The 26,248-nt window shown below is 43.4% G+C and overlaps 3 protein-coding genes across 9 annotated transcripts in view; 1 reads left to right on the top strand and 2 right to left on the bottom strand.

The window, feature by feature from the left end:
* SETX (senataxin) overlaps positions 1 to 8,831 on the bottom strand; it is a 30,189-nt gene extending 21,358 nt beyond the window's left edge. Inside the window, exons 1-8 of one of the 4 annotated variants that reach the window (XM_075439265.1) lie at positions 8,776 to 8,831; positions 8,143 to 8,246; positions 7,151 to 7,331; positions 5,599 to 5,809; positions 5,298 to 5,407; positions 3,116 to 3,335; positions 2,698 to 2,817; positions 1,502 to 1,673 (exon numbers count right to left, since the gene is read on the bottom strand). In XM_075439265.1, coding sequence (XP_075295380.1) covers positions 1,502 to 1,673; positions 2,698 to 2,817; positions 3,116 to 3,335; positions 5,298 to 5,407; positions 5,599 to 5,809; positions 7,151 to 7,330 — 1,013 coding nt within the window. In that variant the 5' untranslated portion in view covers position 7,331; positions 8,143 to 8,246; positions 8,776 to 8,831. Of the gene's footprint in view, positions 1 to 1,501; positions 1,674 to 2,697; positions 2,818 to 3,115; positions 3,336 to 5,297; positions 5,408 to 5,598; positions 5,810 to 7,150; positions 7,332 to 8,142; positions 8,247 to 8,765 lie in introns of all 4 variants that reach the window. The other 3 variants (XM_075439264.1, XM_075439266.1, XM_075439267.1) reach the window with 3 other exon arrangements.
* A 1,338-nt stretch (positions 8,832 to 10,169) lies between these two features.
* On the bottom strand, positions 10,170 to 20,113 carry TTF1 (transcription termination factor 1). 4 transcript variants are annotated; one of them, XM_075439575.1, is made up of 12 exons: positions 20,046 to 20,113; positions 19,076 to 19,194; positions 18,024 to 18,925; positions 17,013 to 17,263; positions 16,429 to 16,614; positions 14,788 to 14,866; positions 14,366 to 14,496; positions 13,633 to 13,855; positions 13,231 to 13,320; positions 12,941 to 13,006; positions 12,155 to 12,240; positions 10,170 to 11,717 (listed from the first exon to the last, which is right to left on the bottom strand). In XM_075439575.1, exons 3-12 carry the CDS (start codon positions 18,911 to 18,913, stop codon positions 11,557 to 11,559), a joined length of 2,163 nt encoding a protein of 720 aa, XP_075295690.1. In that variant the 5' UTR covers positions 18,914 to 18,925; positions 19,076 to 19,194; positions 20,046 to 20,113; the 3' UTR covers positions 10,170 to 11,556. The 4 variants fall into 4 exon arrangements, with proteins under 4 accessions (XP_075295690.1, XP_075295693.1, XP_075295694.1 ...); XM_075439578.1 differs by having other exon boundaries at positions 19,076 to 19,172; positions 20,046 to 20,097; XM_075439579.1 differs by lacking the exon at positions 19,076 to 19,194 and having other exon boundaries at positions 20,046 to 20,076.
* A 110-nt stretch (positions 20,114 to 20,223) lies between these two features.
* The window catches only part of CFAP77 (cilia and flagella associated protein 77), a 62,142-nt gene continuing 56,117 nt past the window's right edge, over positions 20,224 to 26,248 (top strand). Inside the window, exon 1 of the mRNA XM_075439580.1 lies at positions 20,224 to 20,411. Within this exon, the coding sequence (XP_075295695.1) occupies positions 20,286 to 20,411 (126 nt within the window). The 5' untranslated portion in view covers positions 20,224 to 20,285. The remainder of the gene's footprint in view (positions 20,412 to 26,248) is intronic.

Genomic DNA, 26,248 nt, shown 5'->3' on the forward strand with positions numbered 1-26,248 from the left:
TCAACGATAAGAAAGCCAATTGGCCGAGACACAGATTTCACTTGTCAGATACTGACCACGTGACTATTAGAAACTGTCAGTAATAAAACACAGCTATGAAAAGGTAACATTTAAAATTGTAGAGCTTGTTCTATCCTACTCATAAGAGACGGGGGAAGCAACTGCTTCAGGGAAATGAGCTTTCTACTGAGCCATGGATTTAACTACCTTGAACAAACACCCAGAACAATGCCATTTTCTTTGAACTTTCTATGCATAAATCCAGCTCAATCATGGCTACATACTCATAAGCTTTGAATGCAACTATTCAAACACAACACTCAAACAGCTTAACTGAAGAAAATCTCCTTGAATATGCCTTCCTCAGCGACCTATAACATTCCATATATATGTATCTGCAGCTATCTGTAACAGTACAGACTGTGCGTGTATATAAATGCTGAACATTTAAGACACTGTCACTCAAAGTTCATTGAAAATCTATCACAGGAAAACAGTAAACAACCAGTATGGTTATCCAGGTACTATTTTCCACCAACTTTTTAAAATTAGGCACCATTTCAGTTTTCCAAAATGGGAAGCATTCCTGAAGTCCTGGGACCTGGATTCTTATAAAAATCCTTAAAAGGGACAGCATGCCAAAAGATGGAGTTCAAGTTTACGTAACAACATTCTGTTCCCATAGAAGCTATTTCTAGACTTCCCAGCAGTGTACTAACCTACTACTTCTGCACTGAATAAACACTCCACCTAATTAACTTTCTGTTCAGTACTGACAATATTGTCACTCAGAAGTGATTCAAAAAATCCACTTTATCTTAGGATGTAAGTACATGAAGACAAAAATCTTTCAAAAGAGTGAATGCCTGCTATGTGTTCTAAAGCATTTCCTTTCAGCAGCTCACTAAGTTATCCAACCTACTAAAGGGCAGTTCCATGATTCTGACTTAATTACCTTCCCTGAAAAGAATACAATCAGAAAAAGAATAAAACTTTTAAAGCCATACAGTGCCATTAAGTAAATCTAATCTTGAGAAATATTTAAGACAACACGAGCTGAAAGCAAATTCAAATTAGCTGTCACCTGGACCTATAAAATCTAAAACTATGTCACCCACTGAAAATTCTGGAATTCCCATAATTTTACTAAGAGCCTCAGACATGGCAATCTTCATTACACTTTAGTGCAAGTTGGTTATAGCACTAAATAAGCACTGAATGCTAGCAGCCTTCCTGATTCACGAAAAAGTCCTGAAAAGTATAACATACATCACAGCAGTCAAAAACAAGTGAGCAGATATATTTTTTGAAAAAAAATTCACAATTTTCGTGGACCTACTTCATCTTATCATTGCTTGAAGTTGGCAACACCTGATTTTTTTTCCTTGCCATCTCCTTCCCCCAAATCAAATTAAGACAGCACTGATAAGAAAATCAAGACCGAGCTACACTATGGGATATTAAAATTATAGAACTGTTCTGGTCTCTTAACAAAACTGACCTCTTAAAGCTACTGCGTATATTTTTTATTTCACTGTTGTAGCTCACACTGTTGATAATGGTTTGGAAGGCTTGGACAGGATCAATAAGCTGACCCCATACTTTAGATCCGAGCTGATCCAAAATAACCATGAAACACTGCAGCGCTGGCCAGAAGGGGTCAGTAGAATCATCTGAAACATAACAGTAATATTGGGAAGAGTTGAAACGCAAGAGTCCTGTACATTCTCAGACTAAGCTGAAGTTGAAAGTAGTTGGTTTTCATTGATTGTTCTTAAATACTAACATACAGATACATATTCTAGTAAATTGCAACCATACCTTTTAACCCGTAAGAAGAAAAAGGATGAAAAAAGTCAACCTCGCTTATCTGTACAGACAGACACTGCTCCTGTGCAGTCTCAAATCAACAGGAACCTGGACAACTATTACTAGCATTTCCCGACTCTGTGAAACATTCTTCCACGCTGATTTCTGTAGTGCTGTTCTAAAAAGTGGGTACAACTTACACAGCTATGACAATTTATACTTCAAATTTAAGCTAGAAGCAATTGTTTTTCCTTCAAGTATGTTATTCCATTTTCATATAAAACAGTATCATCTCCTTAATAAACATTCTAAGCTTATAAAGACCTAGTCATTAAAGAGGCAGCCCTGGTCTTGAGCTCGTGTGCCACTCCTGGGCTATGCCATGGCACGTGGCCTACAAGAATGGCCCAAGGACTACCAGTCCCAGTTCTAAAGTCTAAACTCCCAGCTGCAAAAGCGGTTCCCTCAGACAGACAGACAGAAGAGTCAAATTACAAGCAAGCTGCAGTAATTCAGAAGAAGGTGTTTCTTTATTTTAGGACTCAAACTTCCTGCCACAGTGAAATGCGCATTCCCATACGACCTGTACATTAAATGAAAACAACACGGTAGAAATTACACATCTATCCTCTCAAAACCTCTAAGCCAGCCTTATGCAAAGCACTGCCATCCCTTCTTCACTTAAGAGTTTGTTTCAGTGTTATTTTTCAGTATTTGTCAGTATTGCCCATATACCGCGCAATACTGGCCATGCTCCAGAAGATAAATAAGCCTCAGTTCAAATCACCTCAGCATTACATCACTAAGAATTTACTCAAACAAGGACGTTTGATAGAGATGAAAAATAGGGTATGAACTGTCTTCATCTCAGCAGTCAAAATTAGTTACCAGCTGCTTCTTTCTCCATGGTGTGAAGTATAGACTGCATGAAATCATTTTGTTTGTCTGGGCCCAGTAACAAGGAGTCCATAGCTTGTTCTTCCAGCACTGTCAGCAACATACAAATCCCTACCAAAAAAGAAAAAAAGCAACCTGTCTGTACATTCACAAAAATTTGTTCTCATTTTCACCAAATCAAGGATTATTTTCCAAATGCCATTACCAGTGTAACACTTGACCAAAGAGACCAGCAGCAACATGAAATTAAACACTACCTCACTACTGCAGATGTAAAATGCTCAGTTTTCCCATTTGACATGCCCGAAAATAAACAGCACCTATGAAATAGCAGAGCTCTAACCTGAAAGAAGTGCTTACAAGATGAGAGACTACACATACGAATTCATTTCTTATCATAAATACTCACCTAGCCAATAGTTCTTGTAGTTGGCAGTATCATATAAATGAGATGGCAGAAGGATAAGTTTACCCTTTTCAATCATTGAAGAGCTGTAAATATCTGGACTCTCAAAAAGCCCCAACTCAATAACTTTGAACAAGCAAGTCAGCACTTCCTGTAAGTCATAGTAATCATCCCTGTCAACCTTCCCCAAATTCCTCGCTGTTAGGATGGCCCACCGACGAATCTAAGGATTAAAACAAAAGAATTATTTATCAATAAAAAGAACAAAGAAAATCACAATGCTGTAAGACTAGGAATCACTGCTGCTACAAATGGGATAAAAGTAGGTTTTTACTAAAGTAAGGTCTCATAATTGCTAGTTAGTCTTCTTCCAAAATTACCTTAGAAACAGGCTTACTATACCTACAAGAAGATGTTGCTAACAAAGAAGTTAAAATTCAGGGTAACATACACAAATAAAATGCCTTGGGATTCAGGTGACATAGGGACAGCATTTGGTTTTGTACATGCTTTCCATTGTTTAAATGTTATTGACCAATATTTACCACTTAGATAACTCTATACCATAACAACAGCTGCTAAGTTTTGCTGTCAGCACAGGACACTTGTCATTTCTGGCCTTGGTGGAATCATTCTCTGACCTACTGAGAAAACTACAGAGTTTCAGCAAGCGTGAAGTACAATACTATTAAGTCTTAATCTGTTTCTTAAGACAACTTGAAATATTGTACTCCACATCGGTGTTTAAGTAAGCCAGTCTTGGAAAGGGTACAGCCATAACCTGCCTGCCAGCCACAGCAAATGTAACCTGATTCTCCAAAGCTGCATCAAAGGAGGCGGGAAAACGATGGGATGAACTCACACCCTCCCAGTATAAACAAATAGCCCACTGGAGTTACAGTTCAAAACTCCTATGAGAGCTACACATCCAAATTCACTTTACACATATAAACACACCACACAGGGACCTCTAAGATCATGCAAAGAAAGCACTCGATCTCCCTTCAGTATTAACGCAGTGCATGAAACCAGGATTCACTGTTCCAGCAGGCCCTCCCTATTGTCGCAGGGTATATGTTCCTAAATTCTCTGGGTTATCACTATTTTTCAGTACTCTTCCCTATCACCGATACCAGTTTCACATCTAGGGTGCGTATATACAGCTTGAAGGAACAGGCTCTTGCAGGATAATACATCATCTTTAAAACAATGTAGAAAAGTAGGTACTCAGGCATGTCTGTACTGCTCCGAGAACCTCAGGTCTTTTTGTAATCTCTCAAATCCTTTTAATCAGCAAAAAAATAGAAGTGTTGGTAACAACCACAATTGCACAGCCTCTCAACTCTTTCAACCTAAACACTTTCAGTACCCCAATATTTCTTTTTGTTACTTTAAGAGACTGGATTCAAAAGGAGAGCACTCTCTGCTATGTACGCTAATATGAATGATACTAAGATCAGTTGACATTTCTAAATACCATAAAGAATGAAGCTCTCCTGTTTGCACTTTCAAATGCGCTGCTGATCTCTGAAAATTCAATGTTAAAATAACCCATATGGATTCAGACACAGGCAAAAAAAAAAAAAAATATCATCTGCAGAGTTTTGAACTGGTCCACCACAGAATACACAAATCCCTTAAAACACAGTATTGCCGCCTTGTAATGATACAATTCGCTGACAATTAAAGGGCAGTTCGGAAGAAGTACACTGCTGAGCGTCTCTTCTTGCAAGTGACTACACTATTCTTACTTTTTCAACTTCTAAGGTTCTGAATATTACTAAAATGTTAAAAGTTCCTACGGACAGACAAAGAACAGGGAAGGAGAAGGGGATTAATACGCCAAATTACAAACCCTGGCCCACTTGAGAAGAATTTGGGGGTACAGGGCATAAATCTACCGTTTGGTTGAACATCTGTAACTTCTGCTGACTAAATGCAAACAGTAAAGTGATTCTAGTAGTTATTGCAAATAGTTGAGTCTCCTTCAGCAAGAACAATTATATTCCTACTGACATCTCATTCTTTTATATATATACACATACACACTGTTAAAGAGAAATACAGAAAATCAAACACTTAAAATTATGAATGCTACCATTTTCACATTCTTGTCACTAAAAATAAGAATCTGTTCTGATGCTATTTAAAACTAAGTTTTAGTGGAATAGGAAAAGTAACTTACCACTTCATTCGGGTGTACCAAAAAGAGATATATTCCTGGATATTTCTCAAAGACCTGAAAGGAGTTGTGACTTTGTTCCATTCTACAGAGCACTTCTACACACAGCTGACCTAAATGGATAAACACAGTTATAGTAAGGACTAATTTATATGCTCACAGAACACAAAAAAAAAACTATTCAGTGTCAAAATAAGTATAAAAGATATATACACACACTGGTACTTCAGTTTAACTACTATTTGTCATTTTCACCTCCTTCAGTAGAAACAATACCATGCCCTTCCAACTGTAAGATACATACTGACTTTCTCGTGCAGCAGCAGATACGGGTATTTCAGTATTTCTAGAAGGAGCACTCGCAGGTTATTCTCAAAATCCAGGCCCACATAACCAGACAGCCGTGTCTCTCCATTCTCATCCACTATGAACAACTCATCTTCTTCTCCAGCTTCTTCTCGCATGGATTTCTCTATGTGGGCAACAAGACGGGAGGTTTCCAACTCCCACAAGACCTATTCAGTGGGAAAAAAAAAACCCAATCAAACTGCATTTTTGACAAAAGTGACTAAGGGGATCTATTATCACATGCAGAAACCTTAATTAGACTTTTAAAACTTACAATTTCATTTTGAAAAGTTTCTTTCTAAGCGTGGTATAAAACAATAAAGTTTTGACATGGAATTCAGATTGTGCAAATCACAAAAATCTCACTTCAGAATAAGATTATAAAGTGGCATTGAGACCAGGAGCATTTTTGTAATTCTGTTAAATATTCATACCTAGTTCCAATAATTATTTCAGGCCATAGGTTAGTCGCAAACCTTTGTTCTACTGGCCAATATAAAGAAGAGCACGACACAGAAAATGATCGTATTTAGGAAGATGGGAAGAGCAATTTTAAAATCTTGCCTTGTCACATATTTTGCAATGTATCAGTGGAAGGGGGTGACTGTAAACAATGCAAACAGACTGTCTGACTTGCTGAGTACTTGTAGGGGACTCGGCTCACCTAACGTTACTCATCTAAAGTAACTGCTCCAAACCTCAGTTAGAAACCAAGGTTATCTCCTACAGTTAAAAGACACAGAAAGGAACATTAAGTGGTCCAGTCATTCCACTTACTCCCAACCTATCCTCAGATGAAATTGCCCTCCAAAGAAATCTAGCTGACTAATTTAACGAGCAACCTCTTAGACATCTGTGTTATGACCAATCAGCCACAAATATTCATTTTGCACACACATGCAATAAGCGAAAATAAGCTTTCCAAAACACAAAATTGGGATACTAATGAGGGAAAATTATAAAAGGCTCACAACAAAATAGAGAGCTTTAAAACTTCGTTTTTAATCACACAGTCTCACAGGCTTGCAAGATCAGATCTCTGAAATTCAAGCACAGAGGAAAACTACAAATGAAAAATGCAAGCAAACAAAAAGAGGAACAAACCCAAAGCTGAACAGAGGAAGGAAGAAAACACATTGAAAAAATAGAGCTGTTAGTTTGTTTAGCAGGTGTTCTTTTTTTCAGATGTCAGACCACCACAGCATGAATAAAGTTCAAGCTATAACGTCTAGCCAGCAACTTCCCAATACTGTTTTAGTTCTCACTAATTTGAATATATGCAAAACAACAGGGTTCTCTCATTCTACAATTAGCTCTTTGCAACTCAATATTAAAAAAGCAGACCATTAAAAAGCAACATACCCTATTCCCAAAAACCAATAAAACACAACCCCTGCACACAACTGCCCCCTACACTGAGGCTGGACCACAGAAGCCTCTTCTGAGGTTTTGCTTCAGTTCCAAGCCCTCCCGCTCAGTAACGGGCAGAAGCCCAGTCTCCGAATTACCTCATGCAAACTTGGCAATTTTTCCCTTGCTTTGTGGTATTCAACCACACACTCCAAGCAGTAACAGAGATCATCGCTGGATCCTTCAAAATCTTCCGGGGACAACTGTTGAGAAGCATAGCTCTGCAGGAACTCAGTGGTGTCAGAACCACAAGGCGTACACCATCGGCATGTGCTCATTCTTTGGATGAGAATAAGAAAGGATTAACATAAGTCCAAAGACCACAAGCAGCAAAATATTTCCTTTTAGCCACAATAGTACCTAAGTGTTTGAGTTTCACTCAAAGGTTTCACTCATGAGTTTCAGGATTTATGTAACTCATTAGCAGCATACATGCATGTGTTCTTGGACGTTCTTCTATCATACATGCGCATGCAGTTAAACAAAGAAATACAGATTAATGCATTAAATGAACATCACAGTAAAATGCTGGCTGAATGGTAAACATTAAAAGCAAAGCACTGAAAAGAAACCAAACTACATACTGTGCAAGCTACGAAACAACAAGTGAAAGTTTGCTTTACATACAACCCCCTGCCCTTCATCCACACTTAACACGCACTTTCTAGAACTACAATGCTCAAGTTTATCACATTGTTTTACTGGTATCTACAGAATCTAGGTCTAACAAGCAGAAAATTTAATTAGCTTTTCTCCTTCATTCCCTACGAAAATTTATAGGTCAACAAATCCCCGTTGTCAAAAGCAAAGTATATTTATGCTGGGCTTTCCTGTCTTCGTTATCATTATAACTAGAAAGGATAATATGAATATCACCACAGACGGTGACCAAAGTTCTTCCCTAAGCAGCACCACAGCCATCTCAGACCCTCCTAGGCAGAAAAACTCATCCCTGGAGCAGCACAGCATGAAGTGCCAACGCTTGAACTAAGTACGTGAAAGATGGCAACGGCTTGCTACTGAGCACAAGGAAAGAAAACTGAAACCCAGACAAAGCCGGCGGTGCGTGTGCCCGGGAGGAGCCCCGTACCTGCGCAGGGAGCTCCTCGGCGGGGCGGGGCCGGCTCACTCGGCGGGGCGGCCCTCAGCCAGGCCCATCCCCGGGCGGCCGCGGCCCGGCGGGGCTCCGAAGCTCTAGAGAAACCGGTGATGGTCAGAAACGGGCTCAGGTCGCACCTTTTTTGCTAACAAAAGGGGTAAAAATTTCCCCGCGCGCCTTAAGCAAGGGAACGGCTTCAGCAAGCGCGTACGGACGCGCGGACCCCGGCTGCGAGAAGCGCCCTTTACCTGGAGCGCTCCGCTGCCGGCCCGCCCGCCCCGCCGCCGCTGTTCCGGGACTCGGCCGCTCGCTCCCCCGCCCCGCAGACACCGGGCGCTCCCCAACAGCTCCCCGCGACCGGCTCCGCAGCGGCCCCGCCTGGCCCCACCGCCCGGGGCGGGGAACGCGCCGCACGCTTCCCGCCAAGCGGCCTCCCGTCAGGCGGCGTGAGGGAGCGCGGCCGAGACAATGGGGAAACCCCAGAGGAACGCGGCCTCCTGCGCGGAGGCGGCGTGAAGCAGCAGCGGGAAGCAGCGGCGCGGTGCAGCGGCGCGGTTCACCGGCGGGAGCCCCGTCCCGTCCCGTCCCGTCCCGTCCCTCCCCTCTCACCTCACCTCACCTCACCTCAGGCCCCCGCGCTCCGCCCCGCTCCCACGGCCCACGGCTCCCCCGCCGTTCCGGTCCGCGGGCGGAAGTGGGCGCCCGCCCTCGCCCCTCGGCCAAGCCCCGCCCCTCCGGGCAGAGCGGCGCTGCCTTAAAGGACCAGCAACGCGGGGAAACTGAGGCACGCAGGGGAAAAAGGAGCTGCGCAGCAGCGTAAGGGTAAGCGGTGCCAGAGCCCCGAGGAGCACAGCTAAAGGCACTGCCTCGAGGATGGAATTACTGAAGTACTAAAATAATAAAACCCCACCCCAAATCCACGATCAAGCCCGACAGTCTGAAGTAAACACCACTGAGGGGAGGCTTCCCCACAGCCCCCCACGCAATGGAAACCACTCCATAGCCCCTGCGCCTCTTGCCCTGCCTGCAGGGCCCAGACGAAGCTGCTTCCCCGGAGGTTTCTGTCACAGCCCCATCATCAACGGACCCTCCAGGTCACCGGGATGATGCTGTGCCCCGGGCCAGGGGGCTGAGGAATGGGACAGGGAGCAGTTGCCTTTCTTCAGTCCCCCCACATCACTTGTTCAGGACTTTATGGAGGGGGGTGAAAGAGGAAAGCCAGCATTTGATCTTCAGCTGCTGCCACTATAACACTTTGCTGCTCTGCTGCAAACAAAACTCTCCTAACCCGGCTGTCTCCGCCTTTGATAACGCCACACAGCTGAGAAGTTTCTTCTACACCACCATTCAGGCCATTAACACACCAGGAAAAATGCTTGAAGCGACATCTCTGCTTGAATTACCAAAGTTTTTAGGGGCTCACAGTGCTTTTTAGACTTGAAGGATCTGTCGTGCTCTTATTTATAATGCAGCCCGATACACAAAGCTTTGTCAATGTTATTTCCCTCATCAGTCTGTGGTGCCTGTTTGGTTTTTTTAAACCCCTGCACAGAGTTTGGTCTCTTTTCAACAATATCTAAATATCTACCTGAAACAACTGTCCCCCCTGCTCACGCTCCCATACGCCTGTGTAAGACATGGGCAAAGGGAAAAGCTGCTTTCTTACGCCCTCTTAAGTGCCGTGATTCAGCAAATGGGAAATGATCAAAAAGCACTCTCCTCCTCCACTCATTTGTCCATGGGCAAAGAGATTACAAACACATTACCCAAGGAGATGCCGCTCAGGAATTGTTTCCCTACTCCCTTCTCCTGGACAGCATCTCCCTTTTTTCCTGTGCAGCAGAGGTCAGGTTTATAGTTCCCGCCCCGGCTTACTCGCTTGTTAAAAGCAGTTTCTCTGCAAAATAATGTATTAGCAAAAGTCTTCCTTCAGAAGTTTCCCTTTAAAGCAAAAGATAAAATAAATCTCATTATGGAGACAGAAGTTTATTTGTGAGATCTACTCTACAAACTCTCCAACCACACCACTATTTGTACTCTAGCCTGCAGAAAATTCAGGGGATCTCCATCTTCCAGGAAAAAAAAAAATTGACAAACACAAACCGTTTAGATTCAAAAATTCAAGTTCTTCAGCTTTTAACCTTCAAACCCCTAAGGCAACAGAAGCATATCAAAGACCTAAGTGCAAGGGAGCTGGCACATGTTTTTCCCCCCTCCCATTTCGTCTCATGGCTGGAAAACTCACCCTTAACACAGGTGGCTGATCTCAGGGGGTGTCCTGCCTGTCCCACTACACCACGTTGTTTTCTATCTTCTGAGAGGCTAAAGCCAGACACAGTTAAATACAGAAAGTTCTCATTTAACATCCTTTACCCCAAGTCTCAATCCAGAAGAACCTCCAACAAGGCCTTTATTTCAAGCTGTTGAAAATTCTGCATTTTCCATAACAAGTATTAAAATTAAAGAAGGAAATTCTCACTTATCAAAATGACCATCAAAAAGTAGTATGTCAGAGACCAAGTCTTCTTGCACTACTTTCTAATACAGCATATAGGAAACATAAACAATCCATACAAATACTTTATACACCTGGTAAGTTTTTAGGTGGTTTTGTTTTGTTTTTTACATTCACTCCGTCAATTTACAAATAATCCCTCTAAGCACATGGTTAAAGATACCATACAAAGACATGAGTACAATCTCCATCTTATCCTTCAATCTTCTTACCAAAATGCAGAAATTCTCCTTGGTACAATAAAAGTATATATACTTTTGTATACACAACAAAAACATTTTAAATGCATTGTTCTGGTTAGCATGAAATGACATTACAATTTATGAATAGTAATGTATAAATATACCTTTTCTCTAGAAGGGTTGATAAAAGTATAAGCCTACATCAAAAATAAAAATCGGTTGCTTTTAAGAACAAGGTATCTGTTAAAAAAACCCAAACGACTCACAAGATTTGTTTATTATAGAGATTTAAAAGCAAACTGAAGGCCTCTTCTCAATTCCATGAAGTTATTTTTTTTTTGGTTATTTAAAATTAATCAGAAGTTCTAAAAACCAAGTTCATGCATAAAGGCTAAATGGCAGCTTCTAACTCCACAGAAAACAAAGCAACGGAAAAAATACTGGTTTTGAGACATTCAGAAAACAACTTGGATGCTTAAAAAAAATAATTCAAAAACCAAAGCTAAATTAAGGTAACAAAAGGTGGCACAAAAACTGTATTTACCTCAGTCTTCGGTATGAAACAAAATCAGACGCACGTATCTTTATCTTTACTTTTTCCGTTATTAGATAGCCTGTGTACCTGCAGTTGTTGATCTGCACCCACTTTCAACCAGATCCATTTTTCAGTTAGTTATGCAGACTAGGAATTGTTTTTAAGGCCGTCAATTAATCACTGTCGTCACTGGAGTCAAAAATGTCACTGAGTCGGAAAGTCTTCTTCTGTTGCCCGGATGTTGAACTGCCAGAACTACGCTGTCTCCCCTTCCTTTTTTCTAACTTTTCTTCAAGTTCTGGAAGCTTCTCTTCAAAAAGATAATCAACAATTTCTTTGAAAAAAAAAACAGAGAACAAAAAGTAGTCTTAATTGGATCTACAGGGGAACTGGATACCTAGAGGAAACAGGATCTCACAGACAGAAATTGTCTGTTAAATGCAAAAAAATCTCACTATTCCATAGTAATCACAGTGGCTGCAGGGTAGATCAGACCCACACATACATGCAAAGATAAACTAAAAAAGCACAGTCATAAAATGTTTAAAGCCAAGGTATTAAAGATAAGAGGTTAATAAACACTCCATGAAGATGCCACTGAAAGTAAACTCTTACTAAAAAAAAGCATTTAGTAAAGTAAGTATAAAGCCCATTATTTTAGCCAATTTACTTAGGGGAAAGCTAACTAAGAAAGCATTGAACTAGAATATGCATCCTCTTAGATTCAAGCAAAAACCTTAAGCAGTATAGAGAAACAGCTGGGATACTGACCAGAAAAAGTCTTTTTTTGCCAAAAAGGGACACAGGAGACTTTTAGCTTATAAAATTTTGATTGAACATAGGTTATAGGGACATCTCTGAAAAGAGAAAAGTTCAAAGAATTAGAGGTGCAATGAACTGTTACAAAGTTTAGCTGTTGCCAAGTTATCCATTCATGAGAACAATGCCAGTCAAATAGTATCTTTGCTTTAGGTAGAAAGGATGGATTTCAAACCCTGATCAAAACATTTTTTCAAGACAGCAGTTCCCCTTGAAGATAAGAATCTAAACCATGCCATTATACCTACGTATTACGTGTTTAGTGAAAAGAAACAGTAAATGAAACCAAAAGTACATGGAAAAACAAAAGAAAAGCCCTTTAGAGGAAGTATAGTGTTCACGGTATTGGTAATTTCATATTCAACACTTTGCTTGTTTGGAAGAAGACTGTTATATTATATTACACATTCCTATAATCATCCTTTCTTCCTATGTGTTGATTAACACCTGGAAAAGTCTTTTATCAAAGACTTTAGCACCAACTGTATAACACAGCCTTAGTACACAGAATGCGCTGGGAATACAATAAGGGTTGCCTGAAGTGGTTAAAATTAAGTTTCAGAGCTCATAGGCATGGTTTGTTGCTCAGTGCTATGCAAGGATATACAACTGCATGTCACCAAACTAAATGACACTGTCTATAGTTGCAGAAGCCTAAGAACTTTGAATCCTTTCTGGAATTTTTAAGACTGCTTCAACAATCCTTTGTAACCATACAAAGAGGGAAAAAAGGTTTACCCAATAGCATTACTGAGTTCTTCCCAGTTTATTTCACTAGCATCCTCCACTTTCATTTCATACAACCTGCGAATATAATACAGAAGCAGTTTGTAGGCAGAATTCAAGAAATAATTCAATAATGCTCACAGCTCCCCTAGCCAGAAGCGACAGGACACTTTGTCCCACGAAAGAGTGGTTGCAAAACCTGTATGAAACTTCAGGCATGCCATTCTCACTCACCAAGCTTTTACGAACACAACTCGGAACAGTAAGAGATACAAAAACATTCCAGGGGCTCTGAACTATACCTTTTAATAAGACTGATCTTGGCCTGCAATCCTTTGGTCCCCCTGTATAACTGCTGCCCTTTGGTCATCTTGTTTGTTAAAATTGTAATCCTTTGAAAACACACAAAAAAAGGCTTCCATCATTTCAAGAAATTCCAAGCCTTAAAAGTAAATGCCTTCAAGATGCTACTGCTGCCACAGAGAAACACAAATTAGGTTTCATTCTCACAGCAAGAAGAAAACTTACCACAGCTAGCAAAGAGTTATTTGTCTCAGACACACTTGCAACACCTTTTCTGTAGTCTACAAACTATTTATTACCCATCTTAGCAAACAATCATCATGGTACAAACAGTTTTGCACAATGGAGTAAAGTTCTCCCCAGAACACGTTTTACTATCTCACTTTAGCATAAAACCTTACCATTTCTGTTTACATTGTCTCCAATGTCGAGTTCCCACTTTAGCTTCAATCTCAGTCCATGGTAATTTCTGGTACAGTTTCTCACGGTCAATCAAGAGATCTCCGTACGACTTTTCCAATAATGAATCTGTATCTTCCATTTCTATTCTCTTCCTAATCACCTCCTCCACTGCATGCATTAACTTCTGAATCTCTTCCTTCGACCAAGAACCGTAATTAATAGCTAAAATTGAAAAAGAAGGTTAAGGCATAGTTTATAATAAATTATTAGAAAAAAAGGAAAGAGAGCAAATGCTTCGCATTATTCTTATTTACAGGACCAGCTTCTTAACACGCTTCCCAGAAACTCTGTTTCATACCAGATTTGAGAGAGGAGTTCAGCCTAATCACTAAAGAATAGCACTAAAATCTCTAGTTTCTATATTTTGAAACCTGCTTGCCAAATTCCTCCCACCCTCCCTCTGAAAGCGTCTACTTAGATGCCAGTTCTGTTTAATAAGGAGTTGCATTTATTCCACTTCCTTTCCCTTTTCTATCAGAGACTGTTCTTATCCCTTCCACATGAAAATGCAATCAGTGGTCTGGAAAAAAGAACCACCACCACAAATTAGTTAAAAAAAAAAATCCACTCTAAGGATTTTTTCCTGAAGTTTAGGGCACGTACAACATACAGTTAACATAATTTCTCAAACTGAAATACAGAGCATGAATTATTTTCCTTAAAATTACATACCCGACTTGATTTCAGAATATTTCATAGCAACTGAGAGGTTAGAACGGGACATAATCTCAGAAATCTTCTTCCAATCATTGCCATGCAGAGCATGATACTTCTTTAATTTTTCCTTTTCTTCCTCAGTATACCTAGTTGAGGAAACGGGCACAGCTTCAGCTGCAAATTCAAGCAATTCCAATAACTCAAGAGAGCTATAATCTTTACAGGCATTTCAATGTTACTCATCACTACACCATTTCAAGTCATGTTTTAGAACAGAGGACTTGATAAGGGCCAGTCAGAAAAATTAACTGTCAGTTAAGTCACAGTAACTGGCACAAATGGGAGAGATGATCTTCATTTATATTCTTTTTTAATGTACAAACAAACATCAGAGACTGATACTAGCACTCAGAAACTCTTTCAAATTACTTACTTACCTTCCTTTATAATTATTTGAGTCAAACATCTTCCTTGCTCGATAATATATCAGTCTCCAGGGTCGCGGTATGCCCTTAGCTAGAAAGCAAATGATTCCTTTTTAAGAAACATTTTTCACACTAGTGAGGTCACTTAAAAAAAAGCCAAAACAAAACCAAACCAAACCCAAACAACATACGTTTTCATGGCCGTGCAGCAAATGATAGATATGCCCCATTCAAGAGAATGTACTCTACAACACTTCAGTAACTCCACAGGAAATAGTCCGAACAATCTCCCCAAGAGTTTCAAAGATGCAATTGCTCTGACCATGGTAAATTGTGAATACCAGCAGCTGGTACATAATTGTGTACGCGTGTGCATACGTGTGGGTGAGTATCGAAAAATCAAACTTTTGAACTCTCAGGCACAAACTCGTTACTCACTAGCTACAAACTGTATGGACTGGCTGTAAATTTTGATAACATCTAGATCAAATATAAGCAACATACTGAATATTCCCATTAATAGAGAGACGTAAAACAGCCACCACTTAGTAGGCTGATGAGATATTGTGCTTCTGCATACACACTAGTTTGACGGGGAAAACCAATGACTGGGGGCATCCAGCACAAAGACAGTGAAGGTCTTGGCTAAAGGAAAAATCCTTGAAGTGGGGGTAGATCCACAGAGACCAATACCTGGCAACACACAACAGTCTTGGTCAGCAGTGCCCAGGACAAGTAACTGCATGCAACTCCTGTAACATTGACGTGACTTTCTCCCCAGTTTTCCCAGACCAGGAGCAATCTCCCAGATGGGAAGTCAACACCAAGCAAAATTGATGATGCAGAGGGAACGATTCTGTGTGTGAAACAACCAAGGAGGAACAAATCTGTAGCCTCACTGATCCTTAAATAAATGCTAGTATCCAAATCCATTACAGGTTGTCACCGACTCTGTCTTGGCTATGCTAACGATACAGAACAAACACAGAACAGAAAGCCACTGAGAAAGCACACTGAAAAGATTCATCACAGATGTTACAATATGAGCATGTCTGCCATATGAACTGTGAATGTTTTCTAGCCAAGAGAAGCCTAACAAAATAAGGAAAGAGGTAGAGAAGAGATGCTCCTCCTCCTGCGAGCAGAATCTTAGCCATGAGAATTTTGTTTTCCTCGTGTCTTGCAAAACTACTTTGGCTAATGACCTAATTTGTTTCTGCTGTCACTCCACCTAAAGCCTGCTACCTATTTATGTGCTCTCGCTCAGTCCTGAACCTGCCACCTATTTCTATGCTCTAAGAACAGTTGGCAATTTCAGATAGGACTTAATTACATCTCTCATTAATAAATCACTATGCTTAATTAAAGCCTAGCCTTCAGCTATAAAGCCCAAATGCAAGTTTGAAAGTCTGTAAGTGCTGCTGGTCATGATGATATGTTAATCTCTAAACTCTTCATACCTGAGAAACGATAGTAAGAACAGCATACTGTACAGATTACCAACTACATACTCTCAGCAGCATGCTCCTTTTTTGCCAAGTTTAGCAGCACTAGTGCTTTTCAATAACAAAACATTTTATAAAATACATCATGATATCACCAGGTTGTGGAACATAACATTCAGCTATTTGAGAAGTAACTTAAAATCCTTACAAAGTCTTTCACAAAAAAGATGTTCTGCTTTTAGGCGGTTGATAGTTTCTTTATCTTCTGGATACCTCGAGGTGAACAGCAGTTTTTCAGCATTGTCTATTCCAGTAGTTACTAAGAACTCTTCAATATTTTTACGGATTTGATTATTTTCCTTCTGGGAAAATCTGCCAAACTTGACAGCAATACCTAAAATACATAGAAAACTTTATTAAAAAAAACCCAAACAAAACGAACAAACACACACATAGCAAACTTCAAGTATCATCTCTTGCACATTACATTTCAGGTTTTGGCAAACGTATAACAGAAGATCCACAAATTCAAAAGGTGAAAAAAGAAAACTGAAGAGAGACAAAACAAGAGCTGGGAGCAGGTGATTTACGCACACGCTTTGGCCTGTAACTTGACAATGAGGAAGTAGATGCTACGAAGCAGAGAAACAGAAAATATATCCGTTGGAATGAAGTGAACCAGACTCCATGGATGTGACAGACATGATACAAAACCAAATTATTTTCGCTCTGTCAAATCATTATCACAGCTGCACAGTGCTCCCTCACTGCAACAATATTTTGAGAGCTCACCTTGCTTTTTAAACTGTTTAAACCTCATTAAGTCTCTTCCAGCCATCTTCCTGATTGAACTGTCCGATATGCTCCTCACATGAGGAATAAACTCTTCCAATTCTTGTTTTGCAGTATCCAAATCCACGACTGAACACACCATAGAGCCCAGGCACTCTTCATCATCCAGACTAAGCTCATCAGAGGCTGCCATTTCAGTAAAGAAACTATTCTGGTCCTTCTTTCTACCTGATGCCACAGGCTCTGGACTCCTGATATATATATATATATATAAAAAAAAAAAGAGTAATAAAATAAAATACACCACTAGAGCTCCAAAACAGCGATTTTTTTAGTATCGCTACCATTAAAAGAATGAACATGTTCATTAATTAAAAAACAAGGAATATTTCACACATCTACCCCCTTTTATTTCCAACCTTTTAACACAGATGTAATTTATTACCAAATTTCTATACTTACAATATTCAATAAGCTTGCTGAAATTTTGAAAAGCCACATCTTTCCCACAAAACTCTCACACATGGACACACAGAAGAAATAGTGCCTCTCACTCTCCCTGGCAACAGAGTCTCTTACTACTGCTCTTATTGTGGGTTCTATACTTACATGAGCATTTGTTTTCACAGAACATTAAATTCTCTAGCTGACCTTACTAGTTGCTTGGCAAAAATGCATATGTTCAATATAAACACCAAATTTAACAAATGGAATCCCTTTCTTGTCCCTTTTTTTTTTTTTACTAAATTTAGATTACTTGCACATAAATTATTTCTATATCTACAGTTTTTAAATAGGACAAAATATTCTACATTGCAGGCAATAGTAGTGTATTCGTACAAATTTTACTGTATTGATAACTAAGCTCCTAAAGTAGGTCTCCATAACATCTCAACACACCATCAAGGTTTTTTGTTTTTTAAAATACATACAGTACAGACTGAGAAAAATCTGGGAACCAAATAAAGTGACAGAAACATACTTGAGGGTGGGGGGAAACCCTAAACTTACATTACATCAGATTCTGAAGAGCTTTCTTCTGTGACAAAAGCACAGCTTTTTGTTTTCTTTCTGGCATGCACTGGAGGTTTTTTAGGAGACCGATCCGCCGCTTTAGCTGGCTTAGAAAAATTAGCAGGTACATCCATAGACTCTTCACTCATGTCAGCAGAAGCATCACAGTCACCATCTTCACGCCATCGCCGGTGTGTTACCACACCACCCCCTTCTGTAGGTGACGGCAACGCTGTGTCTTCCCCTCGCCTGTTTTGCTCTGGAGATGACAACAGCGACTGGTCAACGGTTATATCTGTGTCTTCTTGCATATCTGGGGTACTACTGCCTCTTTGCTTTTTCCTCTTCTTTTTGAATTTTTTATTGTCATTTTTTTTGTGTGTTTCTGGGACAGGCAGTTCACATGTCTCATCCTCTTCAGGTAATTTTAGTTTTCTTTTCTTCTTAACAGATTGTTTTAAATAAATGTAATCAGCATTGATCTCCTGACAATCATCAGTGCTATGCTGATTTACTGTGACAAAAGTTACATCACTGCGATCATCCGCACTATCATTATGCTTCCGCTTCTTTTTTTTCTTTTTCTTTTGGGAAGCATCTACTCCAGTTTCATTACTAATTTCACGTTCCACTCCTACACAAGAATTCTCTAACGAAGACTGTTGCTTCTCCCCCTTGTTTTTTGTTTTTTTCTTCTTTTTACAGCCTTCACCACTCTGTGCTGCTCGATCTTCAAACAGCAGGGGAGAAGCACGGCCAAGCTCTGCATTTTGTATATTTTCATCATTTTCATGTTTCTTATTGTGTTCTTTGTGTTTTCTCCTCCTCTTCTTCTTCTTGAGAAAATCCCGATCTTGAAAATCATCTGCACTTGCTTTTTCTGTCATATTTTTTCTTACCTTAAAAAAAGGATACGAGTTTTATTCCAGTGCTATAATCTATGTACCTTTACACAGTTACACAATAAGAAAAAACAAACCCATCCAAAACATTAAAATGCTATGGGACTACTCAATACTATCTTACAAACAGACAATAAAGATACTTACTTTTCAATCCAGCTAATTTTGCAAAGTGACTATGCAAAAGCAACGTCTTCTTCATCAAACAGATGCGCATCACAGCTGTATTCAGCCTTAAAATTGCCTTCCGATTGAAAAAAGATGCACTGCAATAATTATTAGCTTTAAGTTGATTTTGAGTAACTAAGCAACAACAGACTGCCAGATTCAACTCTACATTCAGCACTGAAACAGTAACAACCTAAAAGTAATAAAGAAATATTAAACTAATCAGCGCTAAAACCAAGTTGCCTAATTAGAAGCTTCTGACTGGCTTCGCCAAAACAATGCCCAAGCCCAGCCAAGACCCGCGAGCTCCAACGGACTCTGTAGCCTGAACAAACGCATTCCTGAAAACTACAGTTACACAGACCAGGCAAGCATTGTTGAGCACATTTTCTACAGCCCGCACGTAAACAACAACTTACTAAACGCCATCCTACCACCTCTGAAACGCAAAACCTTGAATTTCACATCCTCAACGCAGTTCCCAACGCTGACCAGGACCAGACATTACCTCCACACCGCTGCTGAGGAGTGGCTGCCTTGAAACCTCCGGGGCCAGGCCCCAAACCCCGCAGTACCACGCAGCTCCGGGGCCAGGCCCCAACCCCCGCACCGCCACGCAGCTCGCCCCAGCCCCACACCACCAAAGCCAGGCCGCGGGCACGCCTGAGGGCCGGCCCTGAGTCACGGCCCCGTGGCACCCCCTCCGCGGAGGCTCGTCCGCCCGTCCCACCCAGCGGCGGACCCGCCGCTCCCCTCCGCCTCCCCCCGGGACTACCGAGGGGGGCACGCAGCGCACCCACGGGCTTCTCGGTAGCACCGGCGTGGCCCGAGGCGGGGAAAGCACAGCCCCCTCAGGGATGGTGACACCCTCCCCCCCGTCTCTGGCCGGGAGAGCACGTCCCGCCGCCCCCGCAGTGTTCACTTTCCCGCCCGGGGCCTCCCGCCTCACCGCCGCGCCGAGCGCGCTCCACCGGCGTCCGCCCGCAACACCGCTCCCCCCCTTCCCCCTCACAGCCGCTACCAGACTCTGCGTTCCCCCCCGCCCCGCCTCCTCCCAGCGGAAGTGGCCCCAGCCGGACCCACCAAAGCGACGGACCGACGGCGTGGGGCGGCGGTTGCTAGGAGACGGGGCACCGCCAACAGCGAGACCCGCCCGGCCCGGCCGCTCAGCCCCGGGCCCGGCGGCGACATGGCGGGCGGCGGCGCGGCTCCCCCGCGGAGGCCGCTGACCCTGGCTGAGGTGGAGCCGGGCAGCGAGAACGAGCGGCTGGGGGTGGCCCGGGACAGCATGTTCTGCAACCCGCGCATCCTCAAGGTGAGACCCGGCGACCCCCGGCCCCCCCTCTCCCCTCCCCGTCCGAGCGAGCAGGACCGCGGGGAGGGATCGCGCTCCCCCCGGGCCACCGCAGTCACACAGCGGAAAAGTTTCCCGTTAAAGCACCTGGAGGGTGACAACAGTTGAAAGCAATACCCCCCCGCCGCTTATTTATAGGACAGGGAAGGAAAAACGTGTTTTCTCTCTGCTCCTTCGTGGTTTGCCACCGTCGGACACCCGGTCCCCCCGGGATGTGCCCGGCAGCGGCGCGGGGCGGGTTTTCCCTCCGAAGCTCGGGCGGTTTTTACGAGCAGCGGCCCCCGGGTGTGAGGAGCGCCGGGGGATGGGGCCCGAGGTGTCGCCGGGGCCGCCCTCCGCCACCCCCCGCAGCCGAGGGGCTCGGGGGGGGGGAGGACACAGACTCCCACCGCCCGAATGAGGGTTTCGGATCGGCTGTGGGGGTTACGGTCACTTCACGAACTCCTGACGCCTCTCCCCGATTCCGGGGTGGGCTGAGCTCCGGGCATCTCACTTCGGTCGCCTCTCCCCCACCCGCACCCCCCCCCAGCTCCAGCCCCCGCCTCCCCCCGCTGCAGTGCGGCTCCGGGCCCCTGGATGGCACTCGCGGAACGGCTTCGTGCTCTCACCGGCGCCTCCCGGACCCGGGCCCCAGCGCGGACCCGGTCCCGACCCCCCCCCCCCCCAACCCGCCCGGTGCCGGGGGGCCGCGATCGTTGCTCTGCGGGGGCAGAGGGAGGGGGGCGGAGGCGGCCCCCCCGCAGCGGGCACCGAGCCGCTGCACCGGCTGCGCTTTTCCCTTTGACCTGCCGAGGGCAGCCGGTGCTGCTCAGAAGCGCTGGGTTCCAGCTTGGGCAGCGGGGACGTTCGGCCGGCGGGAGGTGAGCCCGGGAGTTCCCGTCGGTAACCGCACCCCGGCAGCGGCAGGCGTGGAAGTTAGCCAGAAAATTTTGGACTACCACAGAAAATTTGAGTCTTGCAACACTGAACATCTCCCTCCCCCCACCCCCCGGAAGTCTAAAAATCGATTTGGAAATTATATTAGCAAGACAAAGAAAAAAAGGTGGGTTCTGCATCGTAACTCAAAAGTAGCTTCACTTGTTCAAGTCCTAAACTTCTACTTTCCTTTCTTTTCTCTGGATCCTGTAAGTTTGATAGCACACGGCGGTATCTTTGCGTGGAAGTGGCGTCGGGGCGAGATTTCCTCACGCGGCTGTCGCCCAGCGAGAACTGGGGTGGACAGAGGCAGGCAGGGACGGAGGCAGCCCCGCTTCTTCCCCATCCTCCAAACTGTCCCTGCCTAACAAAAGTGTGCTAGTAAATGCGTTTTTTGGTGATGCATGAATACGAATTAGAAGAATATGTAATTATATGGCATTTAAGGTATGCTGAAGCAAAATTGCAGGGGTTGTGTTGATCCTACTTATTTTCACAATGCGTTTACACTCCTTAAATTGAAATAGGTACAAACCACCCATCAGCACCATAAATCCTGGGAACGTAACACTGGGGCAATCCTACGAATGGCGGCTCCTCTCCTGCAATGTGTATGTTGCAAGTAGATAATAAGCAGTCATTAAGATTACGTTGATTTATGTGGGAGTTTTGCCTGTCTGGACGGGAGCATTCGGCTGAGTGCTGCCTGTCCCTAGAGCTGTTGGTGTCTTCTCCCCTCAGGTCCAGCACTTTGCTCAGCGCCAGCTTTAGGGCTTGAGTTTTTTTCAGCGTAACTGTTGCCAAGCATCCTGGCAGTGGGAATTCTGAGCAATTATAAATCATGGGATGTTTTTAATAAGAGCCAATCTGGATTTCTGCTATCTGGCCAGGTGAAACTAAAATTGGAGGAAGTTTTGAGAAAAAGTAGTGTTAAATTTTAGCATTGTGGACAACTTCTGTTCTCTCAGGGCTGCCTTGCAGGAGGGTTTCTTTTACAGTAAGCCAGCTGGTAGGAACATAGAGATCTGCATTCACCTGATGCAATCCTTTAGCATGAAGTAACTGCGCTATTAACAGGGGTGCTTTTACTCTTGGAATCAGCAGTAATTTCACCTCCTGGTAAGTTACATTGTAAAGTCTGTGCAGCAAACCGCTGACCCCCTGCCTTCCCCCATTGCACTGTGCCCCACAGAACGCTGAGTTTACCGGGGTGTCCTCCGCTGCCAGGAGGTGACAGTGATGGGATGGCAGTTTACTGAATAAGCGCTGGCACTCAGCCGGTTTCGCTCACTGGTGCACGCAGTGGGATAGTGGGTATATTCACAGCGTCAGCCCGCTGCCACGTCTCGTCTTCCAACTGCAGCCTGGGACCTCTTTGCCCACTGTGGGAGCCCTGGGGACCAGGCATTTTGGAGAGAGCTTCCGAAGCGGATGGCCAGCAGGTCCCAACCCTCGTGCTGTGCAGTGCCACCTGAAAACCAAGGACACAAAGATGATTTAGAAGAATGAGACAGAAGGTTTTGAGACAACTGCTGCTTGGACAAGTGCTTCTGGCAGCCGTGGGAGGGCACTGAGGAACGCACAGCTCCAACAGCTGTCGTTAAGGTTCACCGGACAGCAAATACACATGAACCTGAGGCCCAGTAGTGATGGATGAGACACTTGGTCCCTGATCTTCCGCCAGCTAGCCCTTGGTTCTCAAAACCCTAGTGCAAGTGCGACAGGCCTCCTACTTTGCAGCAGCTAAGAACAGGATCCCCTACTTTCTTCTCCCAGTTCTCTCGTGTATCTTCTAAATGAGGCATCACATATCCAAACGGAGACCACTGCAGAGGAGCCTGCCTGCGCTTCTGGCTGACCCTCCTGCCTCAGCTCTGCCCAGCCCCATCCTCCCCTGGGATGTGTCCACACGTGCTGGCTATCGCAAATTGAAAACATCATCTCTTCACATAAAGATTTCTGGGGATCAATGCTCTATTTTTCTCCAGTAGAATGTATGATGTGTTTTAATTAATCAAGGAATTTAGTTTTTTGATATATATTTGCTTGCAGCATAATACTGAGGAAAGTATTTCATCTCCTGACACCAGTAAAAATCTGAGCCAAGCATATTTGGTTTGTTTATTTTTACCAGTAAAAGCCTTAGCCAAGCACTTTTCTCAGTACAAACTTACTGAAAACTACGGTGTTACAAAAATACGCCAGTTCTGGGCAGGAAAGAAGACTTCTCCACGCTTAACCCCTGACATGCAACTCCAGAAAAAGTGCCCACACAAGTTTGGTTACATTTATATTAACGTTTATTGGATAATATGCCATAATTAAGCTCAGTGTATCGCTCCCAAAGTCATTGCGTCACCAGCCTGGAGTTAGACATATCCCTGGTGTGCGAAGCTAAATGGGAAATCCCAGCTACCAGACCCACGTGCCAAAGCATCCTCTTACCTTTTGATTTGGGGCCAGGGGGCATGCAGAAAGCAGGAACTGCTCTCCATGAAACGCCTTCAAAGCGAAGAGGCATTCAACTCACCTTCAGCACCCGAACCGCGGCTCTCAGCGTTGCAAAGTTGTTCCAGAACTGGCAGTTCCGAGGAGGAGGAGGGTGGTGATAGTGCTTTGCAAGCCAGGAAAGGCAGGTGCCAGGTCTCAATCCCAGTCGTCCAGGTTGCAGGAGAACCAGATTTAACAAACAAAAGTTTTCAGCACTGCTGGAATGCGCAATATTTGTTTTTAAAAGCTCGTTATTTACGTGACAACGGATGCCAGGCGCTTTTTATTGGTCTGAATGCCAGGTCATTCAGGGTTCATTTTTCTAAGCTTTTCTCTCGAGCCCTGAGGGTGGGATTTTTTTTTCTTTTTTCCAAATAAGATTGAACAAAAGCTACAGGACTCAGGCAATAAAATTTCAGCAGCTACAGTCTCCACAGGAAGAATATATGATCAAAAAAACTCACAGAACTGCAGGAACCGGCACGCTGATAGCCTTGGCTTTGGCAATCTCATCAGAGGAAGGATTAGCTAGGCCAGGGAGACTGAATTGTCCTTTTCACTGGAGGAAGGGGACACACAGGAGAGCTCACCTTCTGCTCACCAGCCTGCTCCATGCCACCAGAGAGCAGCTCGGTGTAGGTGACAGCAGGGCACCAGTCGAGTGGCCGTGGGATTCCACTCACTGTGTGGGTGCCAAGTAAAAGCAGAAATCACTCACCATGTTTTTCTTTTTCCTTTCATGCCTATTGAGCCTCATCATCAAGCATTTCTGAGCCATCTGACTTCTCACAGAGCAAGGCACTGCTGAGACTTGTTGCAAACTCATTTTGTTTCTGGAGCGATCCATAGAAGGGACAGCTAAGGAAAGGAAGTAGGGGCATTTTATCGAACTAAAATTGTGTCACCTCATGAAAAAAGGCTCGAATTATGCAAGAGAAGAATATGAACAAATGAATGGTGTGAAAAAGGACATTTTCTTTGAGTTGTAAGCTGCATGCATCACAAACATCTCTTGCAACAATAATTACAGAAAGAGCAGGTTTTCCATCACTCTGGAGTTGAAACTTTTATTAATAGACCTGCATTGTGGCTGTAAGAGAGCTTTTACACACCTGAATGTTGTGCTCAATCTTTGAGCCTTTAACCCTCACCTTCCCTTTTTTTTTTTTTAAACTTTCTCGCCAAATCCACTCTTCTTCTTTAGCTCTCCTGGCACTGGTATAGCGAGGAGCCAAGGTGAACCTGGAACGATGCTCCCACCTTGCCAAGCCTTTTTTCAGGGCAGAGCCAGGAGGCACCACTCACCTTTGAAATCCTCATCCATCTTCATGCAAGGACCGCTAACCTGCGTGGGAAGGGAAGTTGATAGAATAAAAGCTTCCTTAAAAACATACCCGTCGCTGGATGCTCAGAGAGCAGCTGTATGAGCTATCAGAAACGGTGCAGGCGTAGCGTCTGTGAGACGGCTGGGACTGACAGAGAGCAAAATCATTCCCTCTCCGCAGAGTGCCTACACGTCAAGCATGCCGAGACAGCCCAGGTCCCTCCAGTCTCTGTTGTCTCTGCAGCTCACCTCTGCTCTCCTCGAATGATCTGGGGGTTCAGCTGCAGCCAAGATCTTGCAGTTGCTTCCACATTGACCAAGAGCCCCAGGTGTGGTGAACACTGCTGAGGGCACCGCAGCCCTGCGATGCAGCTTCCAGAGCATTGGGATAACTTCCCTCAGGTGTTAGCTTTGATGATTTAAATAACTCTCTTCCCTCTCCTAATACGTGCTCTCAGCTCTTTCAAATAAATACATCTATTGAAAACTTGTTCGGGGACCAGATTTTGGTTTGTTGGTCTCAGGTGAATAACCTCTGTAACGCAGCAGAGCAGAGTAGCCACAAGTACTGAGAGTCGTATTTAAAATAAGGTCATCTTTTTTTTTGGTGTTAATTACACTATTTACCTCAAATCACTACATATGCTGAGCATCCTGCCTTCTGTGCTTGCTGCCTAGGGACACTGAGGATTAATTAGTGTTTATGCAGCATTTTGTGTGCTTATTACTATTATTATTATATCACTACTACTATTTTTGCAATCTAAGGCCAGTGTTGTGCTTTTAAAAATGTATTCTGAAATGTCTACACAGTACAGCTCAATAATTCATTAGAGAAATAAACTAATGAAGGGCTGGTTAGTCAAATAATCATTAGGTTTGGTTCTGAACTTTGCCTTTCCAATGCTCCGACTTCTAAGGGTTTTCTTCTCAGCATGAACTCATTTAAGATTTTAAATCAATTATTTGGTACAGTAAAAATTAAACTCCATATGAGCTTTAGTGCCCTCCCATATTTTGCACAGATGCCACTGAAATAAATAAGGTGTTTCCAAGAAGCGAGTAAACA

Source organism: Opisthocomus hoazin, chromosome 19 (assembly GCF_030867145.1).
Source record: "Opisthocomus hoazin isolate bOpiHoa1 chromosome 19, bOpiHoa1.hap1, whole genome shotgun sequence".
Classification (NCBI taxonomy): domain Eukaryota; kingdom Metazoa; phylum Chordata; class Aves; order Opisthocomiformes; family Opisthocomidae; genus Opisthocomus; species Opisthocomus hoazin.